Source organism: Salvelinus namaycush, chromosome 31 (assembly GCF_016432855.1).
Source record: "Salvelinus namaycush isolate Seneca chromosome 31, SaNama_1.0, whole genome shotgun sequence".
NCBI lineage: Eukaryota > Metazoa > Chordata > Actinopteri > Salmoniformes > Salmonidae > Salvelinus > Salvelinus namaycush.
Genome location: NC_052337.1, coordinates 29,482,445 through 29,505,146, shown reverse-complemented (window position 1 = coordinate 29,505,146; position 22,702 = coordinate 29,482,445). Strand labels below are relative to the sequence as shown.

Below are 22,702 nucleotides of genomic sequence, written 5' to 3'. Positions count from 1 at the left end.
TCTTACATCTGGGCCATGTGGACAACAGCCTTACATCTGGGCCATGTGGGCCATTTAGTCAAACTAAATGTAGGCCAAAGTAACAAAAATGTACGAGATTAGATCTTTACATCTGCTCTGAAGATCTAATCTCGTAAATATGTGTTACTTTGGCCTGCATTTAGTTTGACTGATTGAGTGAGGCTACATAAGAGCTAAGTCATAAAGAGTAATTTTTTGGGAGGGAGTAAAGGGGGGTCTGGGATTATAGAGATCATCCTACTATTCATCCTGGCCCTAAACAGACCCCGTCTTCCCTTCCAAACCCTGCTAATTCCCTTTTGATGAGCCGTGCTAAATAAATCCTATTTCCACGCCTTTATTCCCTGCTGGCTCCCACAGCGCTGATCAGGCAGGCAGATTTGAGGGATTCTTCTGCCTGTTGTGTGTGACCCACAATGGAGCCTGTCTGCATCGTGTATGGCCTGCTCTGCTCTGTCCACTCAGCAGCCTCATTATGCTTTCACCCCAACACGTCTGACTGGTGGCTCACAGACAGACACTATGGCCAGACATATGGAATAACACAAACATGTTTACACAGAGATGTAGCCAACGACGATACATTTTGTGTGATTGCAATGGGCTGATCGCTGACACATTACATCAACCTTGGGACTGTGGTTGAGTTGTGTGTTGGTCTGGAATGTGTTTGTAGTGTTTATATGTATGGCTTCTGCCTGGTGTGTGTACTGGACTGTACGTCTCCCTCCTGTTTCCTCTCTAGTCCTACTCACCCATCCACTCCCGTCCCCTCTCCCACGCTGGGCCTCTATGCTTGGCTATGACGCTAACAAGCTTCTCTGTCTCCCTGCCTCTGCCTGCCTTTCCCCACCGCCTGCCGCCCGCTGCCAGGGCCCAGTTATTAATGGGGACCAGCTGGGAGTGGTGAAGGTACATGCACATCCAGACAAAGCCCCATATATAACCATAAAGTAATAACAAACGACCTGATGTAAATGAGGAAGGCGGTGGATGGAGCGAAGAGGAACGTAAAAACTGTGGAAGTTATGTGAGATATGTTTTATCTGACATAAAAATGGCCACTGCTCTCTCGGCTGGCGGGGAGAGAACTGTCCGCCCTGGCCTTTGACCCTCTGGACACGGCAGGTTGGAGGTCAGGCCTTGAAAGTCATGGCTGAGTATCTCTTGGGCGGGTCGTTTGGGCGTTGAATGGAGCAAGTTAGTCGGAGAAGACAGCTGCTTGCAGAGTGGCTACCGTACGTGTCCAAGCAAACAAAGGGAGGATTTGGAGTCCCTGTATGCTGCTGCTGTAGACCTACCATGACTGACTAGCTACCACTCTGAAAACACACAATAAAAATGTTTCAATTGTTACACCAATATATCACAGAGATGAAGTTTTAAGGGCTAAATTGTTGAGGGGAGTGATATATTGAAGAAGGATGGATATGACGTATCATAACCAGAAAGAGATGGTGATTATGAGGCTATACTGTACGGTATGGCAGGCAGAGAGTCAGAATCCTGGCCTGCTCATCTGCAGTATGGAGGCGTCGCCAAGGCTTACTCAGACACATGCTCCCAATTAGCTGGCCTTCTTCATGTAAATGCTTCATAAATTATCCCCCCTGCTCCGGGATTAGGTGCTCATAAAGAGAGTTAGCATCTCAATAAACAGCCAGGTTGTGCATGGAGAGCAAATTAGTGGGACAGGAGGAGAGATGAGGGGTGTATGAGGGGGTTGTAGACTAGAGGTGGAAGTGGTGGCTATGGATTGGGGGAGTTGGTGGGGAGGGGGTGGCATATACAGTAGAAACAGGCAGAATGTTGTGGTTGGAAGTTCTGAAGATTGTGTGTATATGTGTGTTACTAAAGATCTCCTTTGTCAGTGGATTTTACAAGGTGTATTTTGATGTGAGGTTGAAGCAAATTGGTTGTCCATCCCCGGCTGCATAATAACATTTATTACAAAGCATACCATTCTTCAGATGATATTGATACACATAACTCCTTTCTATATACTTGACATTACAGACGGCAATCTTTTTTATGTCTTACGGTAAACCAGCGTCTCTCTGTGGGATCTAATATCTGTAATGGCTTTGGCATTATGGGGATTAGACTGCTGAGTGTGTGTGACGATGGGTGAGAGAGAGAGAACCCTGAATTCTGACGGGTATGTAAAGCATCTGTAAACACACGGCACAAAGAGCCTTAACTCTCTAAACAACAGGCCACACTGCCCATACAATGGAGTGCCTTATTGAATTGGCCCAATGCTGCCTGGGGGAGAGACTGTCTGGTTAAGAAGAGAGCAGGGCGTGAGTTAAGTTGGGAGAAAGCAGCATGGTGGACACTTGTCCATATAGGGACAGTCTCTCAGCAACGGTACTCTGACAGACATTCATAAATTCAAACTCACTTTTCATCTGTGACTGTGACACACGTACACACGTACACACACACACGCACGCACGCACGCTCGCTCGCTCACACACACGCGCACGTATGCACGCACGCACACACACACACACACACACACACACACACACACATATATACACATACACACCAAAACAGACAGTCAATAAACAGAGCGGGGGGTGAGATTAATACTAAGCCTGCCTTCTTTTCAGATAGCACAGGAGCTGCTGTCCCCAGATCAGGCACCAGATGGCGCTGTGCCTGGTGGGTGCCAGGAGATAATCGGGACAGATCGGGCCGCATTACTCCCCATTATCTTCTAATTATTCTTGTGTGGAGCACTGATCCTGCCGTTTGTGTAAGAGGATGGCAGAGAGAGCCTGCCTGTCGCCCCCGGCAGCATGGAATCCTCCCGCTCGCCTCACCTCCTCAGGGACAGAGTGAGATCAGCTGGGGGTGGGGGAGAGGAAAGAGAGGGGAGGTTGCCACCTAGAGGGTTAAGGCAACCAACCTTATCTAGAGGAGACATTTTTATAAGACATTATCTATAGAAGGAATATTACTTAAAGAGAGGAAGGACCCTGGCACAGGAAGAATGCACTGTAACCTTTGACCTGTGTCAAAGAATATGTGGTTTCATGCCCGCATACTGCATTACCTACCATAAGTTTGCAGCTATTACTCGATTCAGGTCATCCATGATCCCTTCCCTCGCTTCCTGGTATAGCCTAAATAAAAAGACCTAAGATGCAGTCCTTCCCTCCTAATGACTCTATAAAGTGGCGTAAGCATACAGTTAAACTCTCTGAGGTTCTATTTTGACAGTGCCTGTGCAGAACAGACCTTCACCCCCACCCCAAAGCACAGCACTAACTGCTCGGAGGCATATGGCTTACCATGTGCTGGGTCCCACGTGCACGTTCTTAAGCGCGACACTACCCAGAACATCTTCGCTTAATTATCATCATTTTGTTCAGCATCCTCCTATTTTGCATATTAATATCTGTCAGCTCAGTAGGCCTAAGAGAGGAAAGGATAGATCACTGCCAAGATCTTACAGTAAAATCACCATTCCTCTGAGTGATAGCAATCTGCATGCTAACCATCCTTTACCCTCACTGGACAAGAAGATATACAGACCAAATGCTTAAATGCATTTTTCTGACTCATAAGTATATCTGTGCAATGTGAGCATATCCACAGGCTTTAACATGTGTATTTACAGTAAGATGAGTGTTGGTGCAGTACGTGTGGATGTTTTGTGTGCCTGTGTGCGTGCGCATATGCATGTGCTTGTGCGTGGATGATCAAGAAAACATGTTGACCCACTAGTGTACCCGGCTGCGTGGGCTGGTGTGCATGTGTGTGCCCACTGCGTCTGGTAGCAGCCTCCGACTGACGTGTAATAAAACACACTGCGGCGTTCTTGATCAATCTCAGCAGCTCGCAGGCCGCACAGCAAGGGCATGTACATGGAAATGAGAATAGCTAAATGCCACTGAGGGGGCGAGAGAGAGAGGTAATCAGTTTAGGGAGGGAAGGCGGCTGGGGGATGGGAGGGGAGGGGGCATCAGGGGGGAAATACATGCAAGGTGAATCAAGAGAAATAAGGACAGCAGGCTTAATTACTGTATCCCTATATGGGGTGAATCGGTCCATGGCCAGTCGACTTTAAACCTATGGGTTTGGGTTAGAGAGATCCATTGGCTCCTAAAGAGCCGCTGTCGATTATTGAAATGTCTATGACACATTGGATGATGATGTGTAGTGAAGAGGGAACAAATAGGACGCATTCTTTACATTAGCATTTGTGTGCATGTGCATAAAGGGGGTGGAGACAGAGAGAGTGAAAGACAAAGATTTAATGAAGAGAGAGAGTAGAAGAAGAGTGGAACCATTCTGAGGTCAGGGCAGCTAATCTGGGCCACTTGGCCAATCCCAAACACACACACGGCCAGAGAAAGGAACAAAAGTGCTTGGAGCTGCTGGTAAAGGATGATAGAGGTGGCCCATGAGAAGATGATCAGCCAGGGAGATCATGACAGGAGAGCAGATTAGGATGGATGCCTTTAGAACTCTGGGAACCATCGGAGGGAACCAGCCTAGAGCTCTACAAACCCTGACCCCTACACAGAGACTCAACCCTGGGAGCGCATCCACAACAATCCCCATCCTCTAAGCTGCTCCAGGCTGGTCTATTGATGGTTCATTAAACAACAATGAGAACATATAACTGCTGAATGGGAGTATAGAACGTTTTTAGTTTAACTTTAGGAGGCTTTAAACTTACTTCATCTCCCATTTGAGACAGGAATTGTGTGCCTCTTGTCATTCTCTCCCTTGTCTTTGTAGTACTAAAAACCACAGATATTAAGATCAGTGTATTTTCTTGGAGTCAATTCCCACCCTTCCAAGTTAGATGTAAAAAAAACTCTTTAGGTGCTTTGACTAGTCTTGATGGAACCAGACACATCATCATCCTTCATTTAATCTCCCACAGATAATCATATAGTTGGACGGTGTGAAGAGGGAGCTGAGCAAGGGGGATGTTCCGGAAATTATGCCTGAGCTGGGGCTTTCTTTCTGGGCACTCATTTCAAGGGCGTAAGAGCTGGGGTGGACAGGGGGGACATGTTTCCCCCAATTTTAGAGGCAGGTAAAATGCCCTCCCCCCCAATAAAAAAAAACGAGACACCAGATTCATCGAGGGACTTTTCATTTGAAAAGGCCCCTGCTGCTGGAACATGAGTTACTCCCCCTGCCCCCACTGACTGCTTTGTTCTCACTCTCGGCTGCTGCATGCAATGTGGCAGTGTGTGAGTGAGAGAAAAAGCACTGTGTAAGTTAAAGTAAGTTTAAGTAAAAAGTGTATGAATGGAAATAAATTGAATGTGAGCAACTATAAGCTTTCTCCTGGCTAGTAGCTAGTTAGCTTTACATTAACAGTTTAGTCATTTTTAGCTGTGTCTGGTTTTATCTTACTAGCTAACTCTGGGTAGTTCTGGTTGTGTGAAAAACTGATAGTGAATGTTTTGAAGCTAAGAATACTTTCTAGCTACAGGATTACTTGCAAAATCACTGTCTTAGGGCGCTTTACCGACATCCGCATAGCTATTGTTTTGGCTGTGTCGGAGGTGGAACTGCGTTGGAGCTGTCAAATCCAATCCACAAGTGGCTCCTGGCATTATAGCTAAAGCGGACATTGCCATTGGCTGCATGGTGTCGCATTAAGACAAATCCCAAGCAGCCTTGGGATGTGAGATATAATCTACTCCTCCATTAGAATGATAGAAACCCTCATTATTTAGTTGAATGATTTTCAGTTGGAGCGTCATTATTTCTATATAGCCTACACTTTCTCGTTCTGAACTTCTAACGTGAGTGGGAGGGATGTGGCTTTGTGACAACGATCAAGAGCAGCTGCACCGATTTGACATCTCCAACACAGTTACACCTCTGACACCGCCAAAACATCAACTATGTGGGTGTCAGCTATCGCCGGTTAATGCTTGATCTAATTGAATCTAGGTCTTTAGTCTTCAACATAGGGTCAGCAAGTTAGCAATGGATGTGCCACCAGTCAAGAAGATAACAAAATAGGAAATAAACGTTTTTGTTCAAAGGTGTGCACACCACCCCTGGCAAACTAGTCCGCAAATTTGAGTGCTTTCAGCTTAGTCTAACTTCATCACAGTGATTATGGGTCATGAAGGTCAGCACCATGTGTTAAGACTTTGTTTGGTGCTATCATGATCATGGCAGGAGAGCGACAGCTATGAACAGATAGACAGGCAGAGAGGGAGAGAGAGAGAGACGACACAAACCAACAGGTAATGTAGTCAGAGGTGCCTCTCCAAGCCCATAGAGTTCATAGACTGATGATCTGTAATAGTGTGAAACAATCAGAATGATCATATGATGTCTGATGAAAAGTCTAGAGGATGTAATGCATGTGGTAACTTCATGCAGGAGAGCGGCAGCCATGATGGTATTACGTTTTGGATAATTGTATGGAATGGGAATTGATTCATTTCAGTTTGACCTTTATGCCTACCTTTTTTAAATAAAATAAACTGTTTAATTGTGTATGTTGTTGGTTATTGTAACAGTAAAATGACTGTATTATAAATTGAAAATATTACGAGTACCAGTGAGAAAAATACTAGGAAATGAATCATACAGTAGCAGAGAAAGAGTAGAACATGCTTGTTTATTTGAATATATCCACATTAACAGTCACACTGGTATTCAGTACAGAATGGAAGGCCATGGCTTTTAGACTGATTGGGCTACCAGAGTAAGCACCCTTCTGCAAGGCCCCCTTAGCCTTGTAAGTTTGCCCATTTGTAAGTAAAAACATTTTTTAAAGAATTTTCTCAAAAGTCACTAGAAATGTTTTTTTATTTTTTGTAAGCATGTCCCCGGACCCTCGCAGCAAAATGTGTGCCCCCCCCAATGCCAGAGTCGCTCCTACGCCCCTGTCCATTGTGCTTTGGAGGGCCTGCTTTGGATCAAAGGTGAGCTCCACTGATGTGTGTGCAGTGCTCTCCCCAGTGCCCTTGTCATACGTGCTACTCTCTCCTCCACCCTTTGATATTGCTCCCTCTGCCCACACGCTCCCTCCCTCTCAAAGTATATAGCATTCCTTCAGTTCGGACTAGAGAAGTTTGGCCCCTCTCCTGAGGCCTTGTGTTCATCATCAGACAGAGTCAGTCAGGAGTAGAGGGGTCTAGACGTGTCCACTTCAGAACAGGAACAGCCGTCTGTTATTCCAGCCTGGGACTACTAGCCAATAGATGGTCATGACACCAGTCACAGAAATCAAAGGCAGCCAGGTGGTAATTGTGTAATATTTAACTTACTAAGACCATGTATAATAAATTATGTAGATTTGTGAGGTGATACAAGGCAATTAATATTTCAGAGTTTGGCGTCTTCTGTCTTTCCCTCTCTCACCGTTTTGACTCTACTTCTGGAACTTTGAGAAGCTGTGTGTGTGTGTGTGTGTGTGTGTGTGTGTGTGTGTGTGTGTGTGTGTGTGTGTGTGTGTGTGTGTGTGTGTGTGTGTGTGTGTGTGTGTGTGCACTGGAGGCAGTCAATACATTATCAGCTCCTGCTGAACACTGACACCTTGACGTCCTTGACAGCAAATTGTTACTTTTTCATGACGCAACCAGGAGCAATTACAGCAACATCTTTGCGCTGTGTGCTGCTGCCGTAACTGTCAGAACACAGCAGGTAAGACATCAGGCCCTCCCAGCCCTCCACACACAGATAGACGGACAGGCAGACAGATAGACAGACTGAGAGGATCGAGAAGGGGAAACTAAATATTATCTTTTACAGGGGAAGTGTTGAAAATATTTCCAAAGACGCTGCAAATTGTGCTTTTCTGACCCATATTTTGTTTTGTTTTGTTTCAGAGTGCACCGTTTTTTTTCAATCTAGAGGTTTGGCTTTGGGTTGTTGACTGACATTAAGGATGATAGCATCTAGTAGAGATTCACTGATATTCAATCAAATGCTCAGCCGAAACGTCAAAAGTGAATGTTTGAAGCTGTCAATACCTCAAGTAAAAACCTTAATATAGGCTTATGAGTATGACCTTGTAAAATTGACGATTGAGCTATGACTAATGTATCACAAACAACCCAGGAAACAGTATGGTTACAAGCACATAATAATATGATTATTGTGAATAGTCAGATTAATATAATAGTTTGATTTAAACATTCACATGCTTTGCAAGAAGAACAATTTCCCTAATATTCATTTTTACATGGACATATCTGAAATCAGGCTACCTGATGGGACTTTGATAAATGCAGAAAATCAAACGTTCTACCACACGTTATTTTTCGATCATTCGAAAGATTGCTCAGAAAACCAGGTGTTTTAATCGGCGTATGCTTCCTCCGATTTTAACCTTCACGATTTTAGATAAGTTAGGTGTTTACATGATCAATGCCATACTCAGCCTACTGCCATAATCACGTTAATATCTAATTATTGGTGTGCATGTAAACATACTTTGGAGTAAAGCTCAATTAGGAGTGGGACTCTCCCCATGGAGAGTGGAGAGGAGTATGACGCAAAGAGCCAGAAGTATGTGAAGCCACCCCTGTGGATAGAGCTTCCAGACAGGGTGAAAACTTTCCATCTTGGAGGTGGATGTTGCCTCATGTCTCTGTGTTTGGTGGGTCCCCCGACTGGGACTAGGGTTATACAGGAGGGTGTGTGTGTGTGTGTGTGTGGGGTGGGGGGGGGAGGGGGGGGGGGGGGTTCTTCTATCCTTGTGGGGACCTAAAATCCCCAAAAGTCTCCACAAGGATAGAAGAACAAGGAAAATTCCATCTCGTGTGGACATTTCCCATTTCCCCTTGAGGACAAAGGCTATTTTATGTTTAGGGGTTAGGTTGAGGGTTAGTTAGAATTAGGGTAAGGGGTTTGTGGTTAGGTTTAGGGTTAGGGTTAGGAGTTCTGTTTAGGTTTAGGGTTAGGGTTACAGGTTAAGGTTAGGTTCAGGATTAGGGGTTAGGGAAAATGGGATTTGAATGGAAATTAGTTTTAGGTCCCCAAGAGGACAGAAGAACATAACGTGTGTGTGTGCGTGCATGTGTGTGTGTGTGTGTGTGTTGTGAGGTGGGGGGACAGGTAAAAGAGACCAAACTCGCACACACCACTAAGACGCCTGAGAATGAATGTCTTTCATCTCAGACTCATCATCATCACTGCTCCAGCACTGATGCCCCTCTCCCTCCCTCTCCCCCTCCCTCTCCCTCCGTCCCTCTCCCCCTCCCTCTCTCCCTCCCCCCCCTCCCTCTCTCCCTCCCCACACAGCCATTTCCTCAGTTTCCCTTTTACGCTCCTTGTGTCTTGCAGACACTTACAGTGGAAAACCACAGCTGACTTATGTAGCTAATGACACCTCAGTGAGCTGTTGGGTTTTCTGGGTCCTCTGTGTGTTTTTCTACTCTTGTCTTCTTCTCTCGCCCATCACCTCTCCCTCCCTCTTCCTCTCTCTCTCTCTCTCTCTCTCTCTCTCTCTTTAAAATCCTCCATCTCTCGCCAAGACCCCCTCCATCCAGTCTCACCGTACTCCCTCTGGTCTTCCCTCCCTCCTTTCCCCCTTCTTCTCTCTCTCTCTGCTCGGTGTGTCAGAAACAGATTTATTCTGCCTGTGATGCGTGTAGAGCAGAGCAGTGTGAGTGAGTGGGGACGGGGGGACGGGGGGTGGGGGTCAGTAGGAGGGAGGTGTGTGTACAATATAAGATATGATCATGGCTCCCCAGGGGCTTGTTTGGCCCTGTACCCCATCTATCAAACGCCGACCAGAAATGCCAAGGTCAACTCTAATGAGCATTTTCTGGGGTCTTATTCTCCAACCCCCCCTAACACGCACACATAGGTACACGTGTGCACACATTCGAACACTTATGGCATGCATACATGTACTGTACCTCCTCAGTGTAATGTATTTTGCAATGGAAAACATGAACGTATTGAAAAGCAATCCATCGATCTCTACTCATATGTAAAGATTACAGTACAGAGGATTGTGAGGGTACAGGCAGGATAATATGCACGGATTCATGTAGACTGTTCTAAGGCTTGGTCAAAGAGCCCCATGCACCCCACTACTCCCATCATCTTTATCCCAGGAGCAGGCAGGCAATGCGGGCCAGGACAGTGCCGTGTGGTGCAGTGGGCAAGGGTCCGCTCATCGTCCCCTAGTCTGCCCAAACTTGTTAGGGTTTGCAGGCTTGTGGAGCGTGGGTGTGCCCTGGAGCATGTGGAGCCTACTAATGAAGCAATAAAAGTCACGGCGGGTGGGGCGAGAGTGAGGGTGGGATGTGAGGGAGGGAGGGGTTGTGGATATAACTGGAGGATTGGGAGCCCAGTTTAACCACTGACAGGAGGTGTGATAATTGAGATGTTGCGACCCCACATATTACCTGCATATTGGCCACATTATGAGAAGAACTGAATGCTGGAACCAATGCCAAGCTGCACGCGTGTGTGCGTGTGTGTGTGTGTGTGTGTGTGCGTGTGTGCGTGTGTGTGTGTGCGTGTGTGTGTGTGTGTGTGTGTGTGTGTGTGTGTGTGTGTGTGTGTGTGTGTGTGTGTGTGTGTGTGTGTGTGTGTGTGTGTGTCGTGTGTGTGCGTGTGTCACGTATGTGTATGTGTATGTGTTTGTACAGTATATGTCATTCTGAATTTCACTATCTTCCCGTACTTTATTATTTTTATAGAATTTACCCACTGAGCAGCTGGACCTGCGATTTTGTAGGCTTTTCCTTGGGAGCGAAATGACGTCATAATGGCATTGACATGACACAATAGTGATCTTCTTACATGATTTGCATTATGACAGCTGACTCTCCCGTAGTAGCCGAACACTGCCATTCCAAACACAAGAAAACTGGAAAATAAACTAAAATACAAAACAGCGGAACATAAAGTTGACAGTAGGCTTGCCATGTAAGAGGACGATGCACTTCTTTTTAACCTCGGTGCTAAAAAGGAGTAGACTCTCCCGTCACTTAGAAGGCTTAGCGTATTATATATAGACTAGAAACATATAAAAGATGGTGAATTTCACATATACGACTACATCACTGTGTTGACATTAAGCCAATGTTATCCATCTAACAAGGTCATTAAATTCAACATACTGTATAGACTTCCAAGGTATCCATTCACCCAGCTAGCTGAACACATAAGTCATTAGTCTTGTGAGGAGAATGTGTCCTGTCTGCTGACACATATGCGGTGATTCATTGACATCAGAGTAGCTTCCCTAGCCACAACCCCCCACATGGAGGGAAGAGGGTAAGGGTGCAGCCCTGGCTCTGTCTCCGATGGCGGGTTAGAGGCTAGGGGGCAACCCTGGTTCTCTACCCCCTGGAGGCCTGGGGGCTAGAGGGGCAGCATCTCTGCTGTCCGCCAGCTTGTGTGCGTCTCCCCGTGGCAGCTGGAAGGGATTCCGGCCCATCCTGAACTCACCGACCCACCGTCACTCGGACGACAAGCTAACACTGAACTATGGCACCTTACAGAAAAAATGTACTCACTCTCTACCTCCAAATCGCCTCAGCTTTGTATTTCCATTCTATGGTGCGATAGCCATTTACAAGAGAGGTACTCATTGGGGTTAATTAGGTTCATTGTAAATATTGTATGCAATAATGTCCCATATTACAATCATGCCCCGTATACCTACACCACTCTTTGAAGCTGACGACTCTAATTGTTCACCATCTCAACAATCCTTCTCGATCAAAGTAAAAGCTGTAGTTTCTATGTGGTAATGAGCTCTGTGATGGTGCTGGCTCAGACCTTGGCCTCATGACTGTGGGGTCAAGAGTAACGGAAAGGAGGGTCAGGGATAGTTTAGGGGAGTTGGCTTTCTTCACTAGAGGCTGATATGATGGATGGTTGGAGCACCTCGTCCTCCAGACTCTCCTCCATCCTCGGCCTCCATCCTCTCGCTCATCTCTTCCCTGTTGGCACCTTCTCTCCATCCCCTCTCTGCCTCAGACCAGATGTGTTCATTGAACTCTGTCAAGAATAATAAACCACTGGCTTGTAGAGGCACACTGGGCATACAGAGCAGGAGGACCCGGAGTGAGGAGGCCAGGAGGGCCTGTGTTCAGGAACATGGATGGTGTCACGCCCTGACTCTTCATACGAAGAGGAGGAGTAGTGATTCGACCAAAGTGCAGCGGGGTGTGAATTCATAATGATTTATTTGACAAGACAAAAAACGAACTAACTTGAATAACTAACAAAATAACAAAACGGAGTAGACAGACCTGGACATGCGAACTTACATAAAACGAAGAACTCACGAACAGGAAAATGACTACACAAAAGAACGAACGTACAAACAAACCGAGACAGTCCCGTGTGGCGCGACAAACACAGACACAGGAGACAACCACCCACCACAAACACTGTGAAACAACCTACCTTAATATGGCTCTCAATCAGAGGAAACGCCAAACACCTGCCTCTAATTGAGAGCCATACCAGGCAACCCATTAACCCAACATAGAAAACACATAACATAGACTACCCACCCAAACTCACGCCCTGACCAATTAAACACATACCAAACAACAGAAAACAGGTCAGGAACGTGACACTGACCTTAGTTCCTTTTTTATGTCTCTATTTTGGTTTGGTCAGGGCGTGAGTTGGGGTGGGCATTCTATGTTTTGTTCTATGTTGTCCTTTTCTATGTGTTTGGCCTGGTATGGTTCCCAATCAGAGGCAGCTGTCAATCGTTGTCTCTGATTGAGAACCATACTTAGGTAGCCTGTTCCCAATTACTTTGTGGGGAGTTGTTTTCTGTTTTGTGTATTGCACCTTGCAGAACTGTTCGTTTGTTGTTTTGTTGTTTTTTGTTCAAGTATTCGTATTTATTAAAAGTATTATGAATACTTATCACGCTGCACCTTGGTCTTCTCCTTCTCCCGACAACATTCGTTACAGATGGACCCATAGTCTTGAGACACACTGTACATAGACTAGTAGATCAAGACAGCATGCCAACATCAGTCCACATCAATAGATTTTTTTTAATTAACATACACAGATTCCCACAAACACAACTGATAAGAATACACAGAAATGCAGATAGAAATCCATAGTGGAAGACAATCGACAGGCACATACCACACATTCGCATTTACTCATAAATCACTCACTCTATCAAGTGAGCTCACACAAACTGTACACATAGTCATCATGTTGATTTTGGTTCTAAGTTTTAATCAATATTGCTGACCACTGCTCAGTGTAGAAAGGCATGTCAACATAGCTAGGTCAGCCTTTTCCTGGTCTCAGAGACAGTACTGCATCCTATGTTAGAAAGGAAACACTCATTGAGTTCTGCTCTGATGGCACAACCCCGGGCCAGGAGTCCCCCTGGGACTGAATCAAACCCTGTCTCTCCTCCTGAAACCCTGATGCACTGGGAGGCCAGCAGCTACTGGCCAACGAACTCTCGCCTGGCTTCTGACTGGCCAGGGATGAGAGAGGGGCAGTGAGGGGCAGTGAAGGGAGAACAACTGAAGGCTAGTGATGATTTCTTTCACAGACAAACCGAACCGCACACACACACACACACACACACACATACACACGCACACACACATGCCCCCCTTACTCCTGCCCTTCAGTGATCCCCCCCACTCACTCAGTCTCTCTGACACACACGTAGGGCTGTGACAGTTATGGGTGGCGGTTGGGTGGCGGTTATTTTGGGTGGCGGTTATTGGCCAGCCAAATGACCGTGGTCACTGTAATAACCGTTTTAATAAACATAAAGTTTAAAAAATATCACATTTTCTCCTCCGCTCCTGACTGCATGTGCTGCAACAGAAATAAGAATGAATAGAATGGGCATCCCCATTTAAGTTGCCCCAATGATGGCATAATGGGTGGACTGGTGACCATTGCGAGTGTACCCATAGGAACAAAGCAGGAAGTAAAAGCAGGAAGTGTATCCATCAATATGTCCTGTGATTTGTTGATTCAACTCGACTGGCAATACAAAAAATATGTTCCATGGTATGAGCCACATCAGTTAACATAATTTGAATGAACATTCTACATTACCATGAAAATTACATCACAATTCCAAGCAGCCATAGAGAGTGTACCCATGATGAATTTACCAGTCGAATTGCCGGGGTTAGAGGTTTCAAGCACCTTCTATTCATTCTATTTATATGTGTGCTGCTGCTGCAGGTAGTGGGGAATTGCCTAGGCAACCGAAGACTTGTTTGCTACAACACCTTGCTTGTTTCAGCAACAAGCAACAAAGTTTCATCATTTTGTTTTAAGAGTCCATGTTACCACAGAAACGGACTCAACCACACAAATGCCCAGCATCCAGTCTTCAGTCAGCTGTATATTTTCATCACTGTCTTCATCCATAAGCATATGTTACAAGGTTATAAGGTAACATATACACAGGCTAGGCCTCTCCAATTAAAACAAAAGCGGTTTGTTTGTATTGGTCTTTTGGGCTGACAAGTGCGCTATCAACCTGACTGCTCTACCTGTCAGTGACCGGCTGAAAATCCTCAGTTGACAATGCCCAATGCTTCCAATTAGAGGAGAATCAGACTCCTGGTGTGCTAGCCATCTTTCCACCCTCCCCCAAGGCCTACCTTCCCTCTCCCTCACTCTTGCGCTCCTCGTAATTTCTACCTCCCCTCTCTCCACCGCTCCCTTTCTGGTGGCGAGAGGTCTGTCTCCGCTGCAAATTACCAACACAAAACGAGGTGGTGCGCTGCCTGGCGCTGAGAGCTGCCGGTCCTGGGCCCTGTCAGCTTTAATGAGACGATGAAGGTTTATTTTGCCCGCATGCGTGTGCTAAATTCTTTCTTGTGTGACAGCTGACTGGGAAATGTGAGTGTTAACCTTATAAAAGATTCAGCGATTCTCATTATTTTCTGTCAAGTCCCATACCTGATGGCTTTTTAAGGTGCATAATTTGCATCCCTGACTGGTCCAGGTGTGTGCCTATTCCTGCCAGTTTTTTTTTCATTCTATTTGTTTGTTGTGTAAAGTCATCTTTTTACATATCTCCTATTGAAAGCAATGTTTTACTCTATGTTCCAAAACGATAGAGATGCCGAAGCTTTTACAAAACAAATCTAGATATATATTTAACGAATGAATAAATAAAAAGCTCCACATTGTTTTTTTACCACATTTCCTAGAGTGATAAGCCCCAGTAAGTGTTATTACTCACAGTGGAGAAAGATTTGCAGCAGCAGAAATGAGTTAGTGTCCAGAAACAAAATATGAACATAGGTGACATCTAGTCTAGATCTATAAATATTCTTAATTTCCGCTGCACTTTCTGCAACATGAGGAAACCATTAACTGAAGCATTAACCCCTAATTGAAAGGAGAGAATCCTCATGGCAAACCATTGGTTATGCACATATTATTCAGATACACAATTATTAGTTAGGCTACATAAACTGAAAAAAAATGGACAGACCATATTTAGCAGTACACCGACCTTGATACAACAAACAACTGACAACCACCCAAGAGTGTGTGCAAGAAACATATTTTGGGTTTTATCCACAATGTCCTATTTGACCACAATTTTTTCAGCTTTAGACAGGAAATGTTACAGTATTATTGCGCATCATATACTTTAGATCTCTCAAACATTAACACACACACACACAAACATACTTCATCTGAAATCCATCCTCCACACATTGGGGATTTGTGATATCAACAACACCGACTCACAGTCATACCATTGGCTGCAAATCTCTACTTCCTCTGACCAAACACTTGTCCAAAACCAGCAGCTAACGTCATTACACAAAGACCCATCCTTCTCCTTCACACACACACACACACACACACACACACACACACACACACACACACACACACACACACACACACACACACACACACACACACACACACACACACACACACACACATACACACACACACACACACACACAGCTTCTCAAAGTATTATATTATTCAGCATTATAAAATATATAGGCCATTCATTATATTTTCGAAAATATGGCAAAGAAAAGGAGTTGTTCGAAAGCAATCTCCATAACCCACCTCCGGAGCCCAAGTCAATTGTTAAGAAAGGCAACGTCAGGATGGGTGTGTAGGCTACTCTTTCCCATCTCTGTCCCCGCCTCAATGTGACAGCTTGCAGCCGCGATAGGACCCCATGGGAGCGGGGAGCGGATTCACTAACCTGCCGGTGTCTGAGACCGACGCGCGCCTCCAATCTGGTGGTCACATGGGGGGTTCGATTATTAGGGCCTGTCGGGGAGTCATGTGGGGCTAACTGTTTTGGAAATAGAAGCGAAAATGTAGACAATGGTATTTCATGCACGTTAAAGTTTGCTCACGCCATCCTTTCAGCGCATGCTGTTCGGACTATTATCCCTCATTAGCATTGTATTACTATTAGATACGTATTATGAGCTAAACGTTGACTATTCGATGCTGGTGCTTTGTACACTCCCAGAAAAGTGTGTGGAGTAGGATTTTGAGGCCGAATTATGCATGTATGAAATTCACTTGCTCTCGATGCACAGTGAAAAAACAACACATTTATCCGAGAAAATAAAAATAGAATTTGTGTTAGAATGATTTTTGAAACGTTGAGCTTACAGGTTGAAATTCAAGAAAATAGCTCTGGATGCGTCCTCAATTCATTAGAAATTAATGTAGGCTACATTAAGTTTATGAAAAAAAAAAATGATATGCATTCCTCGTAACATTAACACAATAACAACATTTATAATAATAATAATATACAATTCCTTTCGGTATATATTTTGAACCAGAAAAATATACCCCATGCAACAGCATATAACAGCAGATCTGTGTCAACTAACGTCAATAAAAGCCTTTTGATATTTAAAAAACAACGTGAACATAAATGGAAAAACAATGAACCTAAATTCTGAAACTTGCCAATAAATGCAAAAGTGGGAAAATGCCGATAATGTAAAAAAAAGCCTGTAAAGTTTTGACTGAACACGCGCGTAAAGAGAGACGAGAGAAAAGACCTACCAGCTCCACATAATAACCCCATTATAAGCCTCATCAATGATGTAATGAAAGCAAACAGTGTGAAAATTGCCTGTAAACAGTTGGATCTGAGTCTCCTGATGAATTCAGTGTCTCTTTTAATCAAAGAGAGGGGGCAAGGAGGAGGGGGTGAGTGAGTGTGTGGGGGGGTCTACCTTCCTCTCCGCAAACCCGTCAACACCCAAAAAGCCCCCTCAACCAATGAAGACTTGTCACTAGGGACTCACGTGGACGGGGCGTCCTTAAAAACCTAGCTCCTGAGTTTTCCTCAAGTTCCATTTTTTGAGATTTTCTTCACATTATCCCAGTTGTGTCTATTTAACCCGCGTTACCACTGTTTTACTGTGCGCATCTTCTCGACTGCAGCAGCCCACCCGTTTCGAGTCTCTTGTTGCATCTTTCTGCTGGCGTAGAATACCTCTACCTTCCTCTACCATCGAGCGCAACACGGGTCACACCAGCGAACTACTTTTTAAGTGATGACAATTTCAGCAATTGTGTCCTCGCTCTGCGTCATTTGCAGGTCTTGAATTCCACTTGCAATACTCGCTGCTGTCTCTGTCCGTGGTGCTGAAAGGTGGTGCTGAATCGCTTGCCTATTTAACTTGCACTAACGCTGCTTCACTGCCTCTAATCATTGCAGGTTTTTTGTCAATATTTGAAATAAGTCGATCAATAATTTAGAAGTCGTACCGTTTCGTACCGTTTTCTAAAAAAGAAAACATATGGACAAACTCGCCAACAGAGCCTAGCTCCATCGAATTCATGAATAGTGTTGTATTTAGGACAAAATAGTTGGATGCAGGGTCGATTTTGTAGCCTACTCTTATATAACTTCGAGAACCCGGAGATGTTGCTATTTTGACAAGTATAATAATAAATTAAGAAGAGGAGAAAACATCTTGGTTGAATATATGTGATTTCCGAATCATTTTTGGATTTTCCTGCTGGATAAATTCAGGCAAAGTCTCATCTCAGCAATCATCTGAACTTGCTTGCCTCGAATACCAATGATAGTTTGAGTTGAGGCCTCGAAGAACTTAGCTGTGCTGGTAAACAATGGAGGCATCCACCAATGGGTCCAGCTTTGGGATCGACTCTTTACTTTCCCACAGACCTGGAAGTCCGGTCATGTCGAAAGGGGACAGTTTGGTGGGAGAGTGCCGGTCACCGCTGGAGTTCAGCCCGAGGTCTGAACTAGAGAGCGGCTGCTCGTCTCCCCCGTCGCCGAGGAGGGAGTGTGTGGATGAGGCATTGCAGAGGCAAGGTCATGCTATCGGGTTGCCACCCCATCTCCAACACGGACAGATCTCCGCCGGGTCACAGCCGCGGACGGTCACCTCATCCTTTCTGATCAGAGATATTCTAGCTGACTGCAAACCGCTAGCCGCCTGCGCCCCATACTCCAGTAATGGCCAGCCAACTCAAGAAACGGGGCGACTAGCCTCCAAGCTCGCAGATAACTACATGGACAAAATCCATAGCAACTCATCGTCAGACAGCGAATACAAAGGTAAAATAGTGATGTAAACAAGCTTAATGTTTATAAATCAATTAGACTTTGTCACATTAATTTTAATGGAATTGTTGTAGTCCTACTGTTCTATATCCGTTGTATTTGTGTGAGCTTTATGCAGTTGATTTGCTATATCATGAATTCTAACTCAATATTTTCTTATCATAATTGAACGTGTTAAAACACCTGTCCATGTTTCAAAGTGTTTCTGAAGATGTAGTGCTCGGTTAATTAGGCTATGGTTGTAAATTGTGATTAGCCTCGGAAGGCAAATGCTGAAAGTAGGCTATAGCCTAGGCTAGAATCTTTTTACAAAAGGAATCCCCTATAAAATGTATCTAATCAAATATCAAATTATACACTTTTACATTATCCCAGTAAACTCAATAAGAGATTAATTAATCCCCCCCAACAAAAAAAAAATATATATAAAAAATGCTGGCAAATGGTGAAAGTTGATCAACAATATTATCTTGAACTCTAAAGCTCTTTTAAAAAGTGTCTATAGCTACAGTAGGCCTATAACGGATCATTGAAAAGGATGACACTAGCCTATTATTTTCTGAAATTATGGAATCCACACTGTTGATATTCTCCAATGATTTGGGGGATAAACATTAGGTGTCAAACCGTTTTCCTTTCAGACGCACTTGCTTGCATTAGCAGACGTCTTGAAAGCATCTGTTGATGTCAGGGAGGCAAGAGAAGAGCTGCATGGGAAAAGATGACAGGGTTGCCTCCAGATAAATGCCATCAAGGGTCTGTCTGTTTCCAATCATGTCAGCCATAACAGACATGTCATCTCCATTGACAGTTTAATGAAGCAGCGCCTGCATACAAATAAGTCAACCGTTGGTATTGTGAGGACAATTCCTGCTTGCAGGAAATAGTCATTAGAAATGTACTTAGAAAAATAAAACAAATATATAATAGGCCTAATAAATATTGACTTGATTAACTTATATAACAAAAACAATAAATATATCTACCCCCTTTATTGATTAAAAGAAAATGCCATCTTACAGTGACACAAAACGGTGTAATGAGGATAGGCCTATATTATTATGTATGTATTGTATTATTATTATTAATATTAATAATAATAATAATATTCATTCGAATATTTATTAATGTGAATAATGTAATTGACATGTTATTTATAGCCTACTAGTGAACAATGTTATTACATCAATCCATTATAGCAAGGGTTTTACAAAAGTCCTGACTTCAGTTCAGTTTTTAAAAAGGAACATGAACATGAACGACATCAATATACTTTGGATACAGTGTGTGTGTGTGTGTGTGTGTGTGTGTGTGTGTGTGTGTGTGTGTGTGTGTGTGTGTGTGTGTGTGTGTGTGTGTGTGTGTGTGTGTGTGGTGTGTGGTGTGCGTGTGTGTGTAACAGATTGTCATATCAACGCAGTCAATTCAGCTCCAAAGCCCTTGTAGGGAATAGTGCACTGCTTTGATTTCAGCGAATCCGCCTTCTAATATTTCGGGGATTTGATGTAATTTGTCCCAGTGCTAATCAGATTTGTAACGCGCAAGGCCGGCCGGCTCTTTATTTCGCTCTCATCCGCGGCCCTGTGAAGTTTCTCCGGTCGCGGTTGAAAGGCGCCCTTCCCTTGTGGCTCAATTAGCCGGATTATTGTGCTTCTTGAGAGACGACTCAACTATTCAACTAGCAAGAGCTCTCACGTCGCGTCTCCTCTTTTTGGAGGGAACGGGGGAGAATAAACTGAGAATGTATACTACAATTTTAACCCCAACACGACAGCAAAGGAAATAATAGAACAAAGGGGAATGTTACACACATCCAATTGCAAAAACAATGTGCTAATATACAAAAAATATTCATTTGTAAATAGGCCTAGGCTACGTCTTCATAAAAACTAAGCACAGTCTTAATCAAATGGAGAGTGGCCTAAAGTCCTCCAACACAACACCCAAACAAGGCTATGAAGTTGTATGAAAAAGTTAAACTTTGAAATAGGCTTAAGTCCGTTTGTAAATGTAACATTTAAACGAAATCCCAATCCCTTTCATAAATGGGCATATAGTCTACAACCGAGGACTATATTCCTTTTTGATTAGGCCCTACCCATCACTTTCTAGGCTTTATGAACAGTTGAGATATTGTTGTAAATTAGAGTTTTTCATATTTATCATATTCTTGTGTTTGCAGTGAAAGAGGAAGGAGACCGAGAGATCTCGAGCAGTAGGGACAGTCCGCATCATGTTCGGATGAAGAAACCCAGGAAGGCGCGAACAGCCTTCACTGACCACCAGCTGGCCCAGCTCGAACGCAGCTTCGAACGGCAGAAGTACCTGAGCGTGCAAGACAGGATGGAGCTGGCCGCTTCCCTCAACCTCACAGACACACAAGTCAAAACCTGGTACCAGAACAGGAGGTAAGGACTGCGACGCTTGGTTGCCTTTAGTGTAATTACACAAATTATAACAATTTAAAATCACGAGAAGTATTTTGATAGTGCCTAATGGTAGAATGCAGTGAGCCTAGTAGGCCAACAATGGTAGTGTGTGTGCGCACCTGCACTTGTATCATTAGGATATTAGGGTAAACGCTCTTCACCTCCAGACAGAATGATTTTCTCATGTCAGTCAGACAAACTCATTGGTCACATATGAGCTCCAATTTCTTTCTCAAAACTTGCGCACACTGCATCAATTCCTTAAGAATAAAGGAGAAAACAGAACAGACATAAAAAACAAAACCATCATAAAATATTGGCAATTTGGCACTGCGTGAAACCTTTGAACAATGTGATTCAAATACGGACAAATAGCCTTCTACTAGACTAGAGACTAGAATGTTTTAAGCAATTTTTGAGAGACAAAAATCTAAATGGTTTTCAAATGAAGCTATGACATTCAGACAGCAAAACGATATTAATAAATGGGTATACAAACAACACTTTGTGCATGAATAATATATCGTTGCATGTAGGCCTATGCCATATCAATAATTCAGCCACACTACTATATTTACTCAATTATTATAATGATGAATAATTGACCTGATTGAGGAGTGCTTTCAATTGACAATCTGACAGATGAACCCTCCGCGTGAATACAAGTGACGAGGACTGATTTATCAGAATAACTGAAGTGCGTAACTGAGTACAACTACAGTGTAGATCTTTCTTGGAAACATAGAAGAATTAGACTCATTTCAGACCACATGATGAAACCAATACGATCCCAACCGAAAGTGAATGCACGCTATAATATTGCGTAGGCTACAGATGTTTCCAACTGACTCTGAACTGACCCTCAACTTTGCACTCAAAACACCACATTTTGGTAACGCTTGTTATTACAAAGCAGGCCTAAATCCATTAAGAAAAAACACATTTCGTTTAAATTGAACCATGCAGCCTATGTTATTTTGTCCATGCATTTTCAATGGGTTTTTCCCATTTTTACTCAGTGCAGATATGATTGAATTCTAAACTTCATGTGATGTGATGAGTCATGTGATAAAACGATTCTAACTGCACTTTTCAAACTTGTTTATATCTTTATGATGAGAATTTCCCTTACTAATATCCACTGTTTCTTCTCCGAATAGAACAAAGTGGAAGAGGCAGACGGCGGTTGGACTGGAACTGTTAGCGGAGGCTGGAAATTACTCAGCCCTTCAGAGAATGTTTCCGTCGCCCTATTTCTACCCTCAAAGCCTGATGTCCAACCTGGACCCCGGAGCGGCGCTCTACCTGTACAGAGGGCCCTCAGCGCCCCCTCCGGCTCTGCAACGACCTCTCGTTCCGCGGATTCTTCTGCATGGTCTGCAGGGGGGTAGTGAACCACCCCCTCTCCCCCCTCTCTCCGGTGTGCTTCCCCGGCCAACACAGCAGCGGTGAGCCGGTCGCTCCGGATATATGCCATACCTGGCAGACTAGGACTCCATGTGATAGAGAAAAAAAACTATTTAAAACGGTGACAAAAGAAGTCATGGCATTAAACAATGAACTTCATGACTGAATCTCGAACTATCTAAAGTGGACAGGTTTTTACCATGCTGAAGTTCTTTATTTATTTATTTATTTTTCTCTATGCATTTAACTTATATATTTATATTTTTGTTTACCATACCTTCAGTGTGGGCTACATCAGAAAGGGCAC

General features: G+C 44.0%; 1 protein-coding gene across 1 annotated transcript; it reads left to right on the top strand.

Moving 5' to 3' along the window:
• The first annotated feature begins 18,099 nt into the window (after positions 1 to 18,099).
• Positions 18,100 to 22,440, top strand: LOC120025492 (barH-like 1 homeobox protein). The gene is made up of 3 exons (XM_038970056.1): positions 18,100 to 18,553; positions 20,742 to 20,967; positions 22,149 to 22,440. Exons 1-3 carry the CDS (start codon positions 18,100 to 18,102, stop codon positions 22,438 to 22,440), a joined length of 972 nt encoding a protein of 323 aa, XP_038825984.1.
• Positions 22,441 to 22,702: the final 262 nt, after the last annotated feature.

Excerpts from the sequence above, each read along its gene's own strand:
- LOC120025492 (XM_038970056.1), top strand. The coding sequence starts at position 18,100 with ATGGAGGCATCCACCAATGGGTCCAGCTTTGGGATCGACTCTTTACTT. Across the intron at positions 18,554-20,741 it reads GTCAGACAGCGAATACAAAG|TGAAAGAGGAAGGAGACCGA; the intron begins GTAAAATAGTGA and ends TTGTGTTTGCAG. Across the intron at positions 20,968-22,148 it reads ACCTGGTACCAGAACAGGAG|AACAAAGTGGAAGAGGCAGA; the intron begins GTAAGGACTGCG and ends TTCTCCGAATAG.